Here is a 14,069-nt window from a genome sequence, read left to right on the forward strand (position 1 = left end):
ATTTTTGATATCTTATAGCATAAAGAAGCATAATTTTTGGTTCTGGGGATCAAACTCAGGACGTTGCCCTTGCCAGGCAGGCGTGTTGCCTGAGCTACATCCACAGCCTAAGAAGTTTAATATTTTTGTAAAGTCTCATATTCTTCCTTTGTGCTTTCTGCTTAGAAAACCCTTCTTTACTCTCATTAACATATCTTTATAAAATGAATGCTTATTATGTTGCTAATTGATGTGTATTGATTTTAAAACCAGTGTCTGTAAATTTAACCCAAGACTTTTTCAACATCAAAACAAGCTTTTTAGTATATTGCTATTCCTCCAAAAAATTTTTAAAAGATCGTATTTCTTATTTATGTGTTCCTTTTCCATTTTTGGTATTTTTCCCTTTCTAGCACCTATGAACAGACATATGTATCTGTTTAGTGTCCATAATATAATCATGGTTTTAGTTCGTATATTTCAGTAGAAATCTTGATTTTGTTTTTTACCTATTTGTATAGATTACGTGTAATCTCTTTTCATGGTCGTTTATAAATTGATATGCATCAGGTGCCTTTAGTATTGCTGATTGATGACTGCCCTCATAGCATTCCCTGTGACAGCTGACTTAGGACTCCTGAACATGAATGCCCTTACTTCCAGTTTTTACCCTATAGATCTAGCTTTAAAAAAATAAATTTTTGGGCTGGGGATTTAGCTCAGTGGTTCCAGCACCTGCCTCGCAAGTGCAAGGTCCCGAGTTTGATCCCTGGTACCATAAATGAATGAATGAATGAATGATTGAATCTTTGAATCTTTGCCTGCTTATTTTCAAAACAGCTACAGGGCTGGGGATTTAACTTGGGTTCCGCCACCTGCCTCGAAAGAGAAAGGACCCAAGCTTGATCCCTGGTACCAAAAAAAAAAAAAGCTACAAATGTTCAGTGTGTTAATATAACTGAGCCCTTTTGTTTTTTGCAATCAGTTAAGAATATTTTTAGCAGAGAGCACTGGTTTTAACCTGTACATCCTGTCAGTCATTAAACTAAAGGGGCAAAATTACAAACAAGATTCCTGCAGTGTGTGGTGGCAAAGGCCTGTAATCCCAGCTACTTGAGAGGCTGAGGTAGGAGGATCAGGAATTCAGGGTCACCTTGGGCTGTTTCAAAATAATTGGGCTGTAGCTGTAGCTCAGCATTGCCTGGGTTCAGTTCTCAGTACAGATTGATATTTCTAAAAGCGAGGGACAGTTTTCTTATGTGATCAAGGACTATGAGGGCTATATTGTGATTTGATTTAATGTATTTTGCTCCAGGTGTATACTAGGTGTAATCACTATTTGATCTCTTGATCTACAAAGGATAGTGTAGGCAGACACCTACTCTGCTTACTTTTTAAACTTTGCTAAATCCTATTTCTAGGGCATTAAGAGTCAGGTGAGAGGTACACAAGATGTTATATTTTAATCTCATAGTGCTGACTTATTCTGCAGTCCACTATATGTTGTATTTTGTGTGTGTATAAGCAAATGCCTGTGCCAGGTTTCTCTGTGTTCTAGCCATGACAGCATGGCTGTTCTTAACTCCTTCTAGGCAGACTCAGTGGGATCCGCCTACTTGGGAAAGCCCAGGAGATGATGCCAGCCTTGAGCATGAAGCTGAGATGGACCTGGGAACCCCAACATATGATGAAAACCCCATGAAGGTGAGTGTAGTTTACACATATGTTTCCCAATTATCCTAGAATGTGTTTTCTGTCATTCTGTCTTTTGTCTTATTCTGAAGAACACGTGAAAGTTCATGTGTCAAGATGGAGGTCGTTAGAGAGACCTTCTTTTAGACTTTCAAGAACTTCAAATGCATACTAGCTACTTAATCATTGAAGGGATGTATACAGGAGAAGAGTTTGAATAGACCAGTCATGAAAAGAAGTTAGGGGCACTAAGAACAGTAACAGAAGGCGAAGAGAGAATGAGAGCAGCCCAAGATAGTCATAGTATTCATAATCTTTTATAACTTATGTTAGTATATCTTAACTCTTTCCTTCCTAGTCAGTGTTGGTCTGCATTCTTCTGGATGGTGAGATGCTGGATGGATAGATGGTTTCTTTGTAACATGTGTTTTGGCTTTTTAAACTGAATACTTAACCTGGATGCATGGTGTAGGTTAATGTGTTTTGGGTCTGGAATGAAGTTAAACTGGTTACATTAAAACTTAGAAATATAAACCTACCTTCCTCCCCCTTTTAAAAAAGATTTCAGGCAGAGGTAATAGAAGAAAAAAGAAGCCAGGTGAGGTGGCCTGTAATTCCAGCACTAGGGAGGCTGGCGCAGGCAGAGCCATGCCTCCTGAGGCAGGAGAAGCACATGAGGCCATAAGTTCAAGCCCAGCCGAGGCTACATAACAAGATCCTGTCTCTAGAAAAAGAGAAGAACGAGCTTATTCCTCATCTCTGCCTCTGACAAAAGTAGTTGGGATTGGAGGTCTTATAAATCATGTACTCAGTGACTGAATTAAGAGTCTTTACTTTTTCTACTTGTAACAGGACCCAACTGTCTTTAAGGATGTGGTATCTTTTTTCTTTTTTTTTTTTTTGGTACCTGGGATCAAACTCAGGTCCTTGTACTTTCGAGACAGGCGTCGGAACCACTGGAGCTAAATCCCCGGCCTTAAGGATGTGGTATCTTAAAAGAAATTAGAGACCATTCTTTTAAGACCTGAGTAATATTTTTTTTCTTTTGAAAATGAGTCACTAGTTAGTAGGGTCAGTTGAAAGAGGGAAGAGAAAAGAAAGGTGCTGGAGTAAAAGGTAAGTAAAGTAGAAATAGATCCATACCTTCTTTTATATTTTATTTAGAAGGAAGTGCTTTTCTTTCTTCACCATATATTTGATGTTTGCCCAAAAAAGTCTGTAGTTACGTTAAATCTATGTGGAGCTCATTAAAATTCAGATGAATCTGTTAAATCACTTGACCACTTGACACCAGCTGCTATGCTGCCGTGTTTCCTTGAATCATTTAGGAATATGCCCAGGACTGTTATACCACTGCCATTTGAATTATCTTTCAACTTAACAAACAAGCAAAAAGCCCCAGCTCCCTCTATCATACTTCTATAGCTGTATAAGTTACATCTTTTGAAAAATAAACAGGCATTGTGATATCTGTACTGCAGCAATACAGCTGTCCTCAAGTTAGCAGGGGATATTGAAAGCCAGCAGCCATGGTGCATAGCCATAATCGCACCACTTGCTGGAGGATCACAGGTTCAAGTCCTGCCGGGACAATTTAGTGGGACCCTGTCTCAAAAAGGAAGGGCCTTGGCTGGGGATGTAACACCCCTGGGCTTGATCCCTAGTATTGTGGGGGCAGGGAGTGTGTTGGAAAACGAGTCTTCTACATAAAGTCAAGTTTGTGGGCACTTTAGCCGTTAATCATGGTTCACGCTTGTTCATATGTATGTATATTAAGTTAGACCTTGAAAAGCAAATGAAGAGTAAGCATATTGCTTACTTAATGCTTAGGGGGAAAGCCCCCTTCCCTCCATTGTTTTTTTGTTTTTTGTTTTTTATTTTTTCAGTCCTAGGGATTGAACCCAGGGCCTTTGCACTAAGTCTACATCTCTAGCCCTTTTTTAAATTTTATTTTTTACTTTGAGACAAGGTCTTACTAAATTGCTTGGGGTGAGCTCAAACTTGAGATCCTCCTGCCTCAGTCTCTCAGAGTGCTGGTATTACAGGCGTTATGCTAGGAAATCCAGCCCGTCAAAATAGCCAAGCAGGAAGTAGGAGCCAAGTAAAAAGGTAGGCTTATCTATCATATTAAGGAGTTAGACCTCTATTCTCTGCTAATGTGGTGGAAAACCTTCGAAATGTATAATAAAAACTTTCTGGGGTCCTTAGTGTTTTAAGATACACAGGTGTCCTGAGATCTAAAACTTTGAGAACCATTGTTCTAAGATTTAAAGTATCCCTATTCATCTCATTATAGCCTATCATCATATAATGTGGCACTCTTTAAAACCTGTTAATGGAGCTAGGTGTGTATTTTAGTGGTAGAACACATGCCTAGTTAATGTGCTTGAGGTCCTGAGTTCAATCCCTGGAACCACCCAAAAATGGTCTGATAACTGTGTAAGAAAATTTAAAACTTCTGACTAAGTCATGTGTTTACCATTTCCAACCTCTTTTGAGTTTCTGTCTGGAATCATTTTCCTTTCACTGGAAGAATTTCCTTTAATACTTTCCTATTTCAGATCTACTGGTGATGAATTTTCTCAGCTTTTGTTGATTTGAAAAGGTTATTTATCAGCTGGATATAATGGCCCATGTCTGCAATCTCAGCACTTGGGAGGCTGAGGCAGGAGGATCACTTGTGAGTTTAAGGCCAGCCTGGGCTACATAGTGAGTTCAAGACCAGCCTGAACTCCATAGGGAGATCCTGTCTCAAAAAAAAAAAAAAAGTTATTACCCTTTTTAAAAACAAACTTTCTTTTTAGAATAATTTTAGTTCTATTTTAGCACAGCAAAACTAAGCAGGAAGTAGATTAAAGGCATCAGGACATGAGACTCCAAAGCGCCTGTGTACCCTTGCTGCCCATGTGGATAGCCTCCCCCACTGTCAGCATCTGGCACCAGAAGACTGCATTATTATGGTGGATGAACCTCCATTGTTGCTTAATTATCACCCAAGGATCATAATATTGGGATTTGCTCTTGGTATTATACATCTGTGGGTTTTGACAAGTGTATAATGACATTTTCACCATTACAGAATCATACAGAATAGTTTCACTGCATTGAAAATCATCTGTGCTAGCCAAGCATGGTGGTGCAGGCCTAAATCCCAGCTACTTGAGAGGCTGAGGCAGGAGGATTGTAAGTTCAAGGCTAGCCTGAATGATTTAGCAATGCCTTGTTGCAAAGTAAGATTCAAAATGCAGACATAGGTCAGTGCTCCTTGAGTTCAATCCCCAGTACCAGGAGGTGAAAAAAAATCGTCTGTTCTCCCTCCTGCCTTGTCATTCTAATCCCTGGCAACTACTGATTACTTTCCATGGTTTGCATTTTCCAGAATGTAATAGAATTTGAATCATACACAGTATGTGGCCTTTTTAGATTTTTTTTATATAGTTTTGTGCATTTAAGGTTCCTCATGTTTCATTTCATTTTTGTGCTGAATGATATTCCATTATCTGGCTATACCAGTTTATTCAGTCATCTACTGAAGGATATCTTATTTGCTTCCAACTTTTGGTAGTTACGAATAAAACTTCTGAAAACATCTGTGTTCAGATTTTTGTGTGAACATAAGTTTTTAGTTCATTTGGGTAAATACCGAAGAACATAATTGCTGGATTAAATGGTAGGATTATGTGCAGTTTTTATTTTGGGTGATATTTTCACTGGATATAGAATTCTAATTTTTCCTCCCTTTTTAACACTTAAAAGATGTTATTATATTGTTTTCTTAATTTTAATTTTTTGATAAGCAGAATATAATTGTAGCTGAGTGTTGTGGCACATGCCTATAATCCTAGCTACTTGGGGGGCAGAGGCAGGAGGATCATAAGTTTTAGGAGAGCCCAGGTAATTGAATGAGATCTTGACTCAAAAAGGGCTGGCTGGTGTTGTACTTCAGTAGAAGAACATTTGCCCAGCATATACAAGACCCAGGGTTCAACCACTATTACCAAGGAAAAAGGAATGTGATTCTTATCTTTGTTCCTCCATTTATCTTAATTATCTCTTTGTTTGTTTGTTTGTCTGTCACAGGGTCTCCTTGTACTGTTGTTCAGGCTGGCTTTGAACTCACTTTGTAGCCCAGGCTAGATCCTCCTGCCTCAGCCTCCTGAGTGCTAGGATTACAGGTGTGTGCCACCACACCCTGCTTAATTATCTCTTTTATCATTCTTTTCAGCAATTTGTGATATACCTAGTTTTTTTTGTATTCAACCTGCTTGTGGTTCTCTTTGCCTAATGGATTGATAGTTTTCATCCAATCTGGAACTACTTTAGCCATTTTTTAAAAAAAATACATTTTTTTGTGCCATTGCCCTTTTTCTTGCAACTCCCAGTTTATATATACAGTGATAGCTCAGTTGTTGAACTCAGTTTGTTTCAAATTTGTATGCAAGGGTGAGGAATGTAGCTCATTGGCACAGTGCCTATGTGGCAAGTGTGAGGCCCTGAGTTTGAGTCCTACTACTAAAAAATTTTTTGTGTGTGTGTTCAAACACTGAAAACTTTAAGAGCTGAACATATTTTTCCCATAAGAAATAATGAAAGACCAAATAATTGGGTCTGAGGCCCAAAAATTATACTTATAAATTCATTTTTCCAGGACTTTAACAAATTTTGCAGTGATTTAATTATCATGGTTCTCAGTTTTTCTCTTAGCTTTACTGCTGGTAGCACTAACTTACTTTGGAGCCATGGTTCAATATTTTATGCAAAGAAAGTGCAAAAAAAAAAAGCACAGTGACCAGTGATTGATTGATTTTGGTACTAGGGGTCGAACTTAGAATCTTGCGCTTATAGGCAGATGCTGCACTGCTGAGGTACATACCCAGCCCATTTTTTTAAAAAAAATTTATTTTAAGCATAACATTTCTTGGTACATTTTAGATATACATGATGATAACATTCATCATGTGGGAATTTATACTTGTTCATAATACATCTTGCTTTTTCTTTTTCCCATAGGACGAGTGGGGTTTTTTTTTTGAGGCTTGTTTACGTGTCTTATTTCTGGGTGTGGGGGGGGTTGTGTTTCTGGTGCCCACGTGGTTCACCTTCTCTGCCCTAGGAGCTTGGGATGGCGGCCGGGGAGCTTCCTCAGGTTTTTTTTTTTATTCATTAAGTTTAGTGGTACATTTTAGGTATACAATGTGATGACAGGGCTGGAGATATTATAGGTCAGTGGCACTGAACCTCCCTCGCAAGCACAAGGTCCTGAGTTTGATCCCTGGTACCAAAAAAAGTAAAGAAAAAAACAAGCAGTGTGATGACATTCATCATTGGGAATTTATACCTGTACATGATGTATCTTGGTTATTATTTTTTCCCCTTTTCCCTGCTCTCCCTTCAACTCCTCCACCCCTCCCTACTTAGAAAGACTTTATTTCTGTTTTTTTCCTTTTCTCATATTTTTTCCTTTGCCCCACCCCCACTTCCACTTCCCCTTCCCCTTTCCCTTTGGACCTTTTCTTCCTATTTCATATTATCTATTATACATTTTGATCCTCGTTTACAGTTTTGGTTTCTCACACCAGAGAAACTATTCAGTATTTACATGTGTGTCCTGTTTATTTCGCTTAAGAGTATGGCCTCAATATGCATCCATTTAGCTATAAATGTCTCTAGTTTATCATTCTTTATGGCTGAGTAGTACTCCATTTTATATTAAAAAACAACGTCTTCTTTATCCAGTCACCAGTTGATGGGCATTTGGGCTGTTTCCAAGATTTAGCCCCTACAGACTGTGGTGCTATAAACATGGGTGCACATATATTGCTGTGGTATAATGCTTTTAATTCTTTTGGGAAGATACCCAGCAGAGGAATAGCTGGGTCGAATGGGACCTCTAATCCTAGGTTTTTGAGGTATCTCCATACTGATTTCCACAGTGGTTGCACCAGTCTACACTCCTACCAACAGTGGAGCAGGGTTCCTTTTCCCCCCACAACCCCTCCAGCATTTGTTATTGATTTCTTGATAGCAGCGATTCTTTCTGGAGGTGGAATCTCAACATTGTTTTCATTTGCATCTCTTGGATGACCAGTGATGTTGAACATTTTTTCATATGTTTATTTGCTGTTTCTGCTGCTTTGTCTAAGAAATGTCTGTTCATTTCAGATGCCCATTTTTGGATTTGGTCTTTAAATTTGGGAGGTCTGATTTTTTTTTAAGTTCTTTATATATTCTATATAGTAGACTTTTGTCTGAGGAACAGCTGCTAAAAAATTTTTCCTACATTGTGGGTTGGCTCCTCACTCTGTTGGTGGTTTTCTCTTGTTGTGCAGAAGCATTTTAATAAGATGAGATTCCAGTTGTTGATTCTTTGTGCTAGTTCACATGCAACTGAGGTTTTGTTCGTGAAATCTTTTCCTATGCCAATGAGCTAAATCCCCGGTCCTCTTCTACCTTGTCTTTGTTGCCTAGAATTGCTTTTGGTATTCTAGATCTTTTCTGGTTCCAAATGAATTTTTGGATTGTTTTCTCTTGTTCTGTGAAATATGCTGTTGGAATTTCAATTGGGATTGCATTGAATCTATATAGCAGTTTTGGAAGTATGGCCATTTTCACCCAGGAGCAAGGGATGTGTTCCCATTTTCTGATATTCTATTTGACCTCTTTTTTCAGAGTGCTGTAGTTTTCAGAGTAGAGGTCTTTTATTTCTTTTGTTAGATTGATTCCTAGGTATTTCTTTCTTTTTTTTTGGATGCTATTGTGAAAGTTGTCGTTTCTCTAGTTTTTCAGTGAGTCTGTTGTTCGTGCACAGGAAGGGCATTGGTTTTTGTGTGTTGACCTTGCATCCATCTACTCTACTGAATTTGGTTATTAAGTGTAGAAGACCTGGTGGAGTTCTTGGTCCCATATGACCAGTGTTTTAACACATTAACAGAAGCACAGTATGTTGTCTGGGTGAGAGCAACGCTTACACTGAAGCATCACCGACTCATTCTCAGTCCCTACAAGTTTTTTCAAGTCTGATTTTTGCTTTGACTATGGAGCAAAATTGTAAACATTGAGCAGATTTTTTTTTTTTTCTAACTTTGCCCTTCAAGTAGTAGAAAGTTCATGCTGGGAGCTGTTTGAAACCGAGTTATCACTGTACACTGTTAGATTGCTTGGCTGCTACATGAGTCAGTATCTCCCTTATCGTTTCTCCCTATGCTTCAGTTTGCATAGCTGCTGTTGCCCTCTTGTTAGAGTTCACTGATCTTCTGTTGTATCTAACCAGCTAAGTTCATCCAGTGATATTTTTAATTTCAAGGTTTTTTTTTTTTTTGGACCGGGGATTGAATTTAGGACCTTGCGCTTACGAGGCAGGCACAGGAACCACTGAGCTAAATCCCCAGCTCAAGTGTGTTTTTTAGTATGTAAATTTTACTTGTTACAGTTTTAATTTCCTCATTGTGTTCATGTTTTCTTGTATATCTTTGAAGTTGCTTTATAGTTGTCTCCTTATTCCAACCTCCCTTTTATTCCTAGGCCTCTTTCTACTGACTTTTCTTGTGGTTATTGGGTTAACATTTTCCTGTTTCATGTTTTTAGTAATTTATAGCTGAACAATGGGTATTTTATGTGTTATATTGTGAAGTCTCGGATCTTGCTCTCCTTTTGTTCTGACACCCAGTCGAGCTGCTAGTGGTTCAGCTCAATTCTTTCAAGGCTTTTTCTTAATCATGGTTCTGTTGGGTCCAGAGTAATCTTTTTCTCTAGGGTAATACCCAAGGTGTAGTCTTTCTGGGGTCTCCACTAAATGCCCCAGGTGTTTACATGGGATTCTCTTCATTCTAGATTAGCTACAGCTGGAAACACCTTTCTCTGAGCTTTCTGAGACTCATCAGTTTATCTTCCTCCCTTCTCGCCCTGATTTTCTCCCTCTCTTCTTTCTTCTTTTTCCTCCTCCTCCTCCTTTCTTTTTTTTTATTTTCTAATTTTGTTTTCATTACTGAAGATTAAACCCTGGTTCTGGCACTGAACTACTCCCAGCCTGTGATGCCCCCCCCCCCTTAAATTTTGAAAAAGGATCTTGCTAAACTGCTCAGGCTGCCCTCAAACTTGCAATCCTCCTGCCTCAGCCTCCTGAGTGGCTGGGATTACAAGTGTGCACCGCCATGCCTGATACATTTCTGTCTTCTCGGTGAGATCTCTCATTTACAGTTAATCCCCGTCTCTAGCCCAACCACTAGTCTACTTTCTTGAGAAGTTTGGCTTTTGTGGACATTTATTTTATGTAAGTGAAATCATACAATATGTAGTCTCTTGTGACTGGCTTCTTTTATTTAACATAATGTTATCAAGGTTCATCTTGGTGTAGTAATATAGTGTATATCCCAATTTCAGTCTATTCTGTGATTGAATAATACTCTGTTGTATAAATATACCACATTTTGTTTATCCATTTGGCAGCTGATATAATCTGGGTTGTTTCCAGTCTTTGGCTATTATGAATAATGCTACGTGAATATTTATGTTCAAGTTTTTGTTTGGACATGTATTTTCCTTTCTTTTGGATAAACACCTAGAAGTGAAATTTGATCATAGCATAAACTTTTTGCTTAGCTCTTTAAGAAATTTTCAGCTTCCCATTTCATTTTCAGCTGTACCATTTATACCTTTCTAGAGGTAATATATGAAGGTACAGACAGGTACTCAAGGGTGCACTCCTTCAGTGTCGTAAGCCTCTTGCAGAAAATTATCTAGATGTTCTGTATCATATCTTCATAGGCTTTAACTCTGACTTGTCATCCTTTTCTTATAATTCTTGAGTGTATGTATGTTTTTTTTTCTTTTGTTTTGCAGTCCTAGGGATTGAACCCAGGGAGCTGTGCATTCCAGGCAAGCATTTTACCACTGAGCTACATTTCTAGCTCCCATTTCTTGTATTCCTAATGAAAAAATTCAACTCAAAGCCCTTTCTTTAGTCCAGGCATAGTAGATTAAAAAAACAAATGCCTGTTGCTCTTTGAGGCAACCTTGCCCTGAAGCACACACCAAAAGTTTGGATCCTTTTGCAGACCCTAGTCTTTACCAGCAGGTCTAGTCTGATTTGCATAGCTGGGACTTTGTGTATCTGCTCTTCTTACAATTTTGAATTGTATTCACCTAGCTAGGATCTTAGTAGTTAGAAAGAAACCTGTGGGGAAAGTCTGTATTTCTTCTGACCCATATTTTTCATCTTTAGTTCTTCATTTAGATTTTAATCCCCTCAGACGTCAACAACTAAATGCATAAGTTTTTCATTAATTCACAGGGTTTATCAGTTGAAAGCAGTATTACTGATGGAAAGAGAAATAAAACTGGTTCTTTAGGAAGTTCAACCTAAGGAAATAGCCAAATCTATAAAGCAAGAATACAGGGAGTGAAAGTGTATTTTTAAAATGCTACAAAGCTAGGCATGGTGACAAATGCCTGTAACCCTCTCACTCTGGAAGTCTGAGGCCTGGGCAACTTAGCGAGACCTCATCTCAAAAAAACCCAAAAAACAAAACAAAAAACTTGGCTGGGATATAGCACAGAAGGTCCTAAATTCAAACCTCGGTTCCCTAACAAAATTCTTTGGGAGCATAGTGATCATGGTGTAAGAAGATCCACTGGAGATATTACAGAAAACAATTTTACCCATGGTTTAAGGATTACCAAGATTGTTCCTTTGAGACAGGTAAGGCAGTTTTTTGCAAAAGCATAAAGGGATAAAATCAGAACATTGTATGTAGAGAACAGTGAAAATAAAGTAAAATTAAGCGGTACTTCAGTAGTAAGATGCTTGCCTAGCATGTGTGAGACCTTGGGTTCTATCCTTAGTATCCTGCTAATATGATTAATGTATGGCAAGTATTTGACAGCCAAAGATTGCTTTTAGTGTAGGCGAGTCAATCAGTTGTTTGTCCTTCTGAAACAGGCCCATTTGAAGAACTGAGCTTGGGGAGATCAGATTCCAGAATATTATGATAGTTCAGGCAAATAGAGATGTCGAGTCCGGCAAAGACATTTGGGAGGCAGTATTCATGACTTAGCAAACCAATTGAGTAAGGAAGAGGCCCACCACTCACACTTTTAGCTTGAGTGGGTAAGGTCCCATTACTCAGTCTAGGGAATGAAGGAAAGAGCAGAAGGAGGTGTGGAGTACTGTAGGAATTTGAGTGTCCTACAGTATTCAGAATAGCAATAGCTGGTAGGTGGTCAAATCTGGTTTGAGTCATCAGTACATTGCTGCTTGTTGGAAAATTAAAGTGTGTGGAATGACCAAGGGAAAGTGTATAATGGGCAGAGAGTTCTTTGAAGCCTGCTGTGTGGTAGTAAAAGCTTTTGATGATGAGACTAACCATCGATGAAAGCCTTCCTTCTCTGTTTTCCTCCAGTGTTGTTCTCCACTCTTGGTCATCTTGTACTCTCTTCCATCATCCATCATGTAGTGAGTGTAACTCAAATTTTCCCTTTTGAGAATCTCAGACCTGAATCATTGCTGACTGCTTGCACAATTGAGAGCAGTTTATTTGCTGTTATCTCCTGGCTTAAAATTAACATTGAGTCTCGAAGTATAATAGATGTCCTCTGTTACATTAAAATAGAACTTGTAGAGTATTTGTTAGGTTAAGTAAGTTGCAGAAGGTGGGGTTGGGGGCAATAAGTTTATTTTCTTTCTTTTTTTTGGTACAACAAATCAAACTCAGGATCTTGTGCAGGAGCGATACCACTGAACTCAATCTCCGGCCCGAGGGCCATGAGTTTTTTCAGTTGATGATCCCATTTTTTACAAAATGATTTCATACAAAATCACTTGCCAGTAATGGAGAGGGGATTTTCAGAAGCTGTAATACAGATCTCTATGGAGAAGATGGTTAACTTCCTGTTAGCACAACTTGGTCATCAGGTAGGGGCGCGAGAGAACCCTCCAGGGCTGCATTACACTTATGGACCAGGTGCAGAGAGTAGGGACCCCCTGGGTTCCTAGTAATGTCTTAAAGAACTTTAGCTCAGGGTATTTTTGTCTTGATTGATTTTTTTTTTTTTTTTTTTTTTTTTTTTGGCAGCACTTGGAATGGAACTCAGAGCCAAGAGTCTTACTACATTATATTGCAGTCCCTTTTTAAAAATTTTATTTTGAGGCAGAGTTTTACTAAGTTGTCCAGGCTGGCCTTCAGCCTCTTGAGTAGCTGGGATTACAGGTGTGTGCCACCACATCCAGGCTAGTTCTAGGGCACTGTTGGTGAACCTTTTAGAGACCCAAGTGCTCAAACTACAACCCAAAACCCACTTCCTTATCACAGAGTGCCAACATTGCAGTTAAAGCTGAATACTGAGGCTTTATTTTGGAAAAAACAACTGAGGCAACTTGGCTCCTGTGCCAGCAGAGAGAGTTGTATGTGCCTGCTGCAGGACGTGTGGCACATTCACCACAGCTGCTCTAGGATTGGTTGGTTGGTTTTTGTCAACCCTGCTTCCCTCTGAATGAAGCACATAGAGATTGTATGTAGTTCAGAGTTTTGAAACATTGTTGCTAGAATATGCCATAGCATAGAAGTCTTTTTGTTCTGTCCTTCCACTCCCACCACTCCTTGCCTTTTTCTTGACAAATTAAGGTTCATCTAGAGCCTTTTCTAGATGTACCCCAGGAAATAAGCTAGTTTGCTGTTTCTGCTACTGAAACATAATCCACTGAGGTGTTTTGTTTTTTTTTTTTTTTTCAATTTTTCAAGTATCTTTTCTTAAGCTTTTAATGTTAACATGTTGTAGAACTGAGGTTGAATTGTATGTGTAAAGTTCTGACACAGCTTCCTCTTCTGCTTCTGGATTCATGCTACCCAAAAGATCTAGTTCCTTTTTTTTTTCTTTTTTTGAAACAGTCTCACTGTGTAGTCCAGGCTGGCCTTGAACTCACAGCGAGCCTCTTGCCTTGGCCTCCCAAGTGCTGGGATTATAAGTGTGCACCACCACGTTGGGTTTCAGTTCCTTATGGAGTCATCTTTTACAGTTCATGTTCCAAGATATATTTAATTAGATTTGCAGAGAGAGAGGCATTAGCTAAGTATACTCTGCTGTCCATTTGTTGGGTTCATTTCTGTAACTCAGGCCAAGTCGCTTTTCTGCCTTTTGGCTAGGATCAAGTGTGTAACTCGGGCCATACCCTGTAGTTCCAATATGTATGGACTCTGTGACCTGTTGTGTCTGTGTAATAAAGGATGGATTTGCATGTGTGTTATTATGGTATGTGTGTAGATCCCAGAGCCACCCAGTAAGCTTAAGGCCACTGCCAACTAAGCCAGCGCTCAGGTTTCACCCTGGTTGAGGTAAAGGTACTGAGGCCTCCCTTGTTGTATCCACACTAGGTTTCTTGGAAATCTGTGCCACAGAGAGAGAAA

General features: G+C 39.0%; 1 protein-coding gene across 5 annotated transcripts in view; it reads left to right on the forward strand.

Moving 5' to 3' along the window:
* Setd2 (SET domain containing 2, histone lysine methyltransferase) overlaps window positions 1-14,069 on the forward strand; it is a 121,090-nt gene that overhangs the window by 101,023 nt on the left and 5,998 nt on the right. For all 5 annotated transcript variants that reach the window (XR_015441168.1, XR_015441167.1, XM_087187095.1 and 2 more), the window contains one exon: window positions 1,572-1,683. Coding sequence is in view for 3 of the 5 variants with exons in the window: in XM_087187095.1 (XP_087043221.1) it covers window positions 1,572-1,683 (112 nt within the window). In the remaining 2 variants the exon portion in view is untranslated. The remainder of the gene's footprint in view (window positions 1-1,571; window positions 1,684-14,069) is intronic.

The sequence above is a fragment of the Heterocephalus glaber genome, unplaced genomic scaffold (genome assembly GCF_053883595.1).
Source record: "Heterocephalus glaber isolate CG9 unplaced genomic scaffold, H.glaber_assembly_v1.0 deba00001504, whole genome shotgun sequence".
NCBI lineage: Eukaryota > Metazoa > Chordata > Mammalia > Rodentia > Bathyergidae > Heterocephalus > Heterocephalus glaber.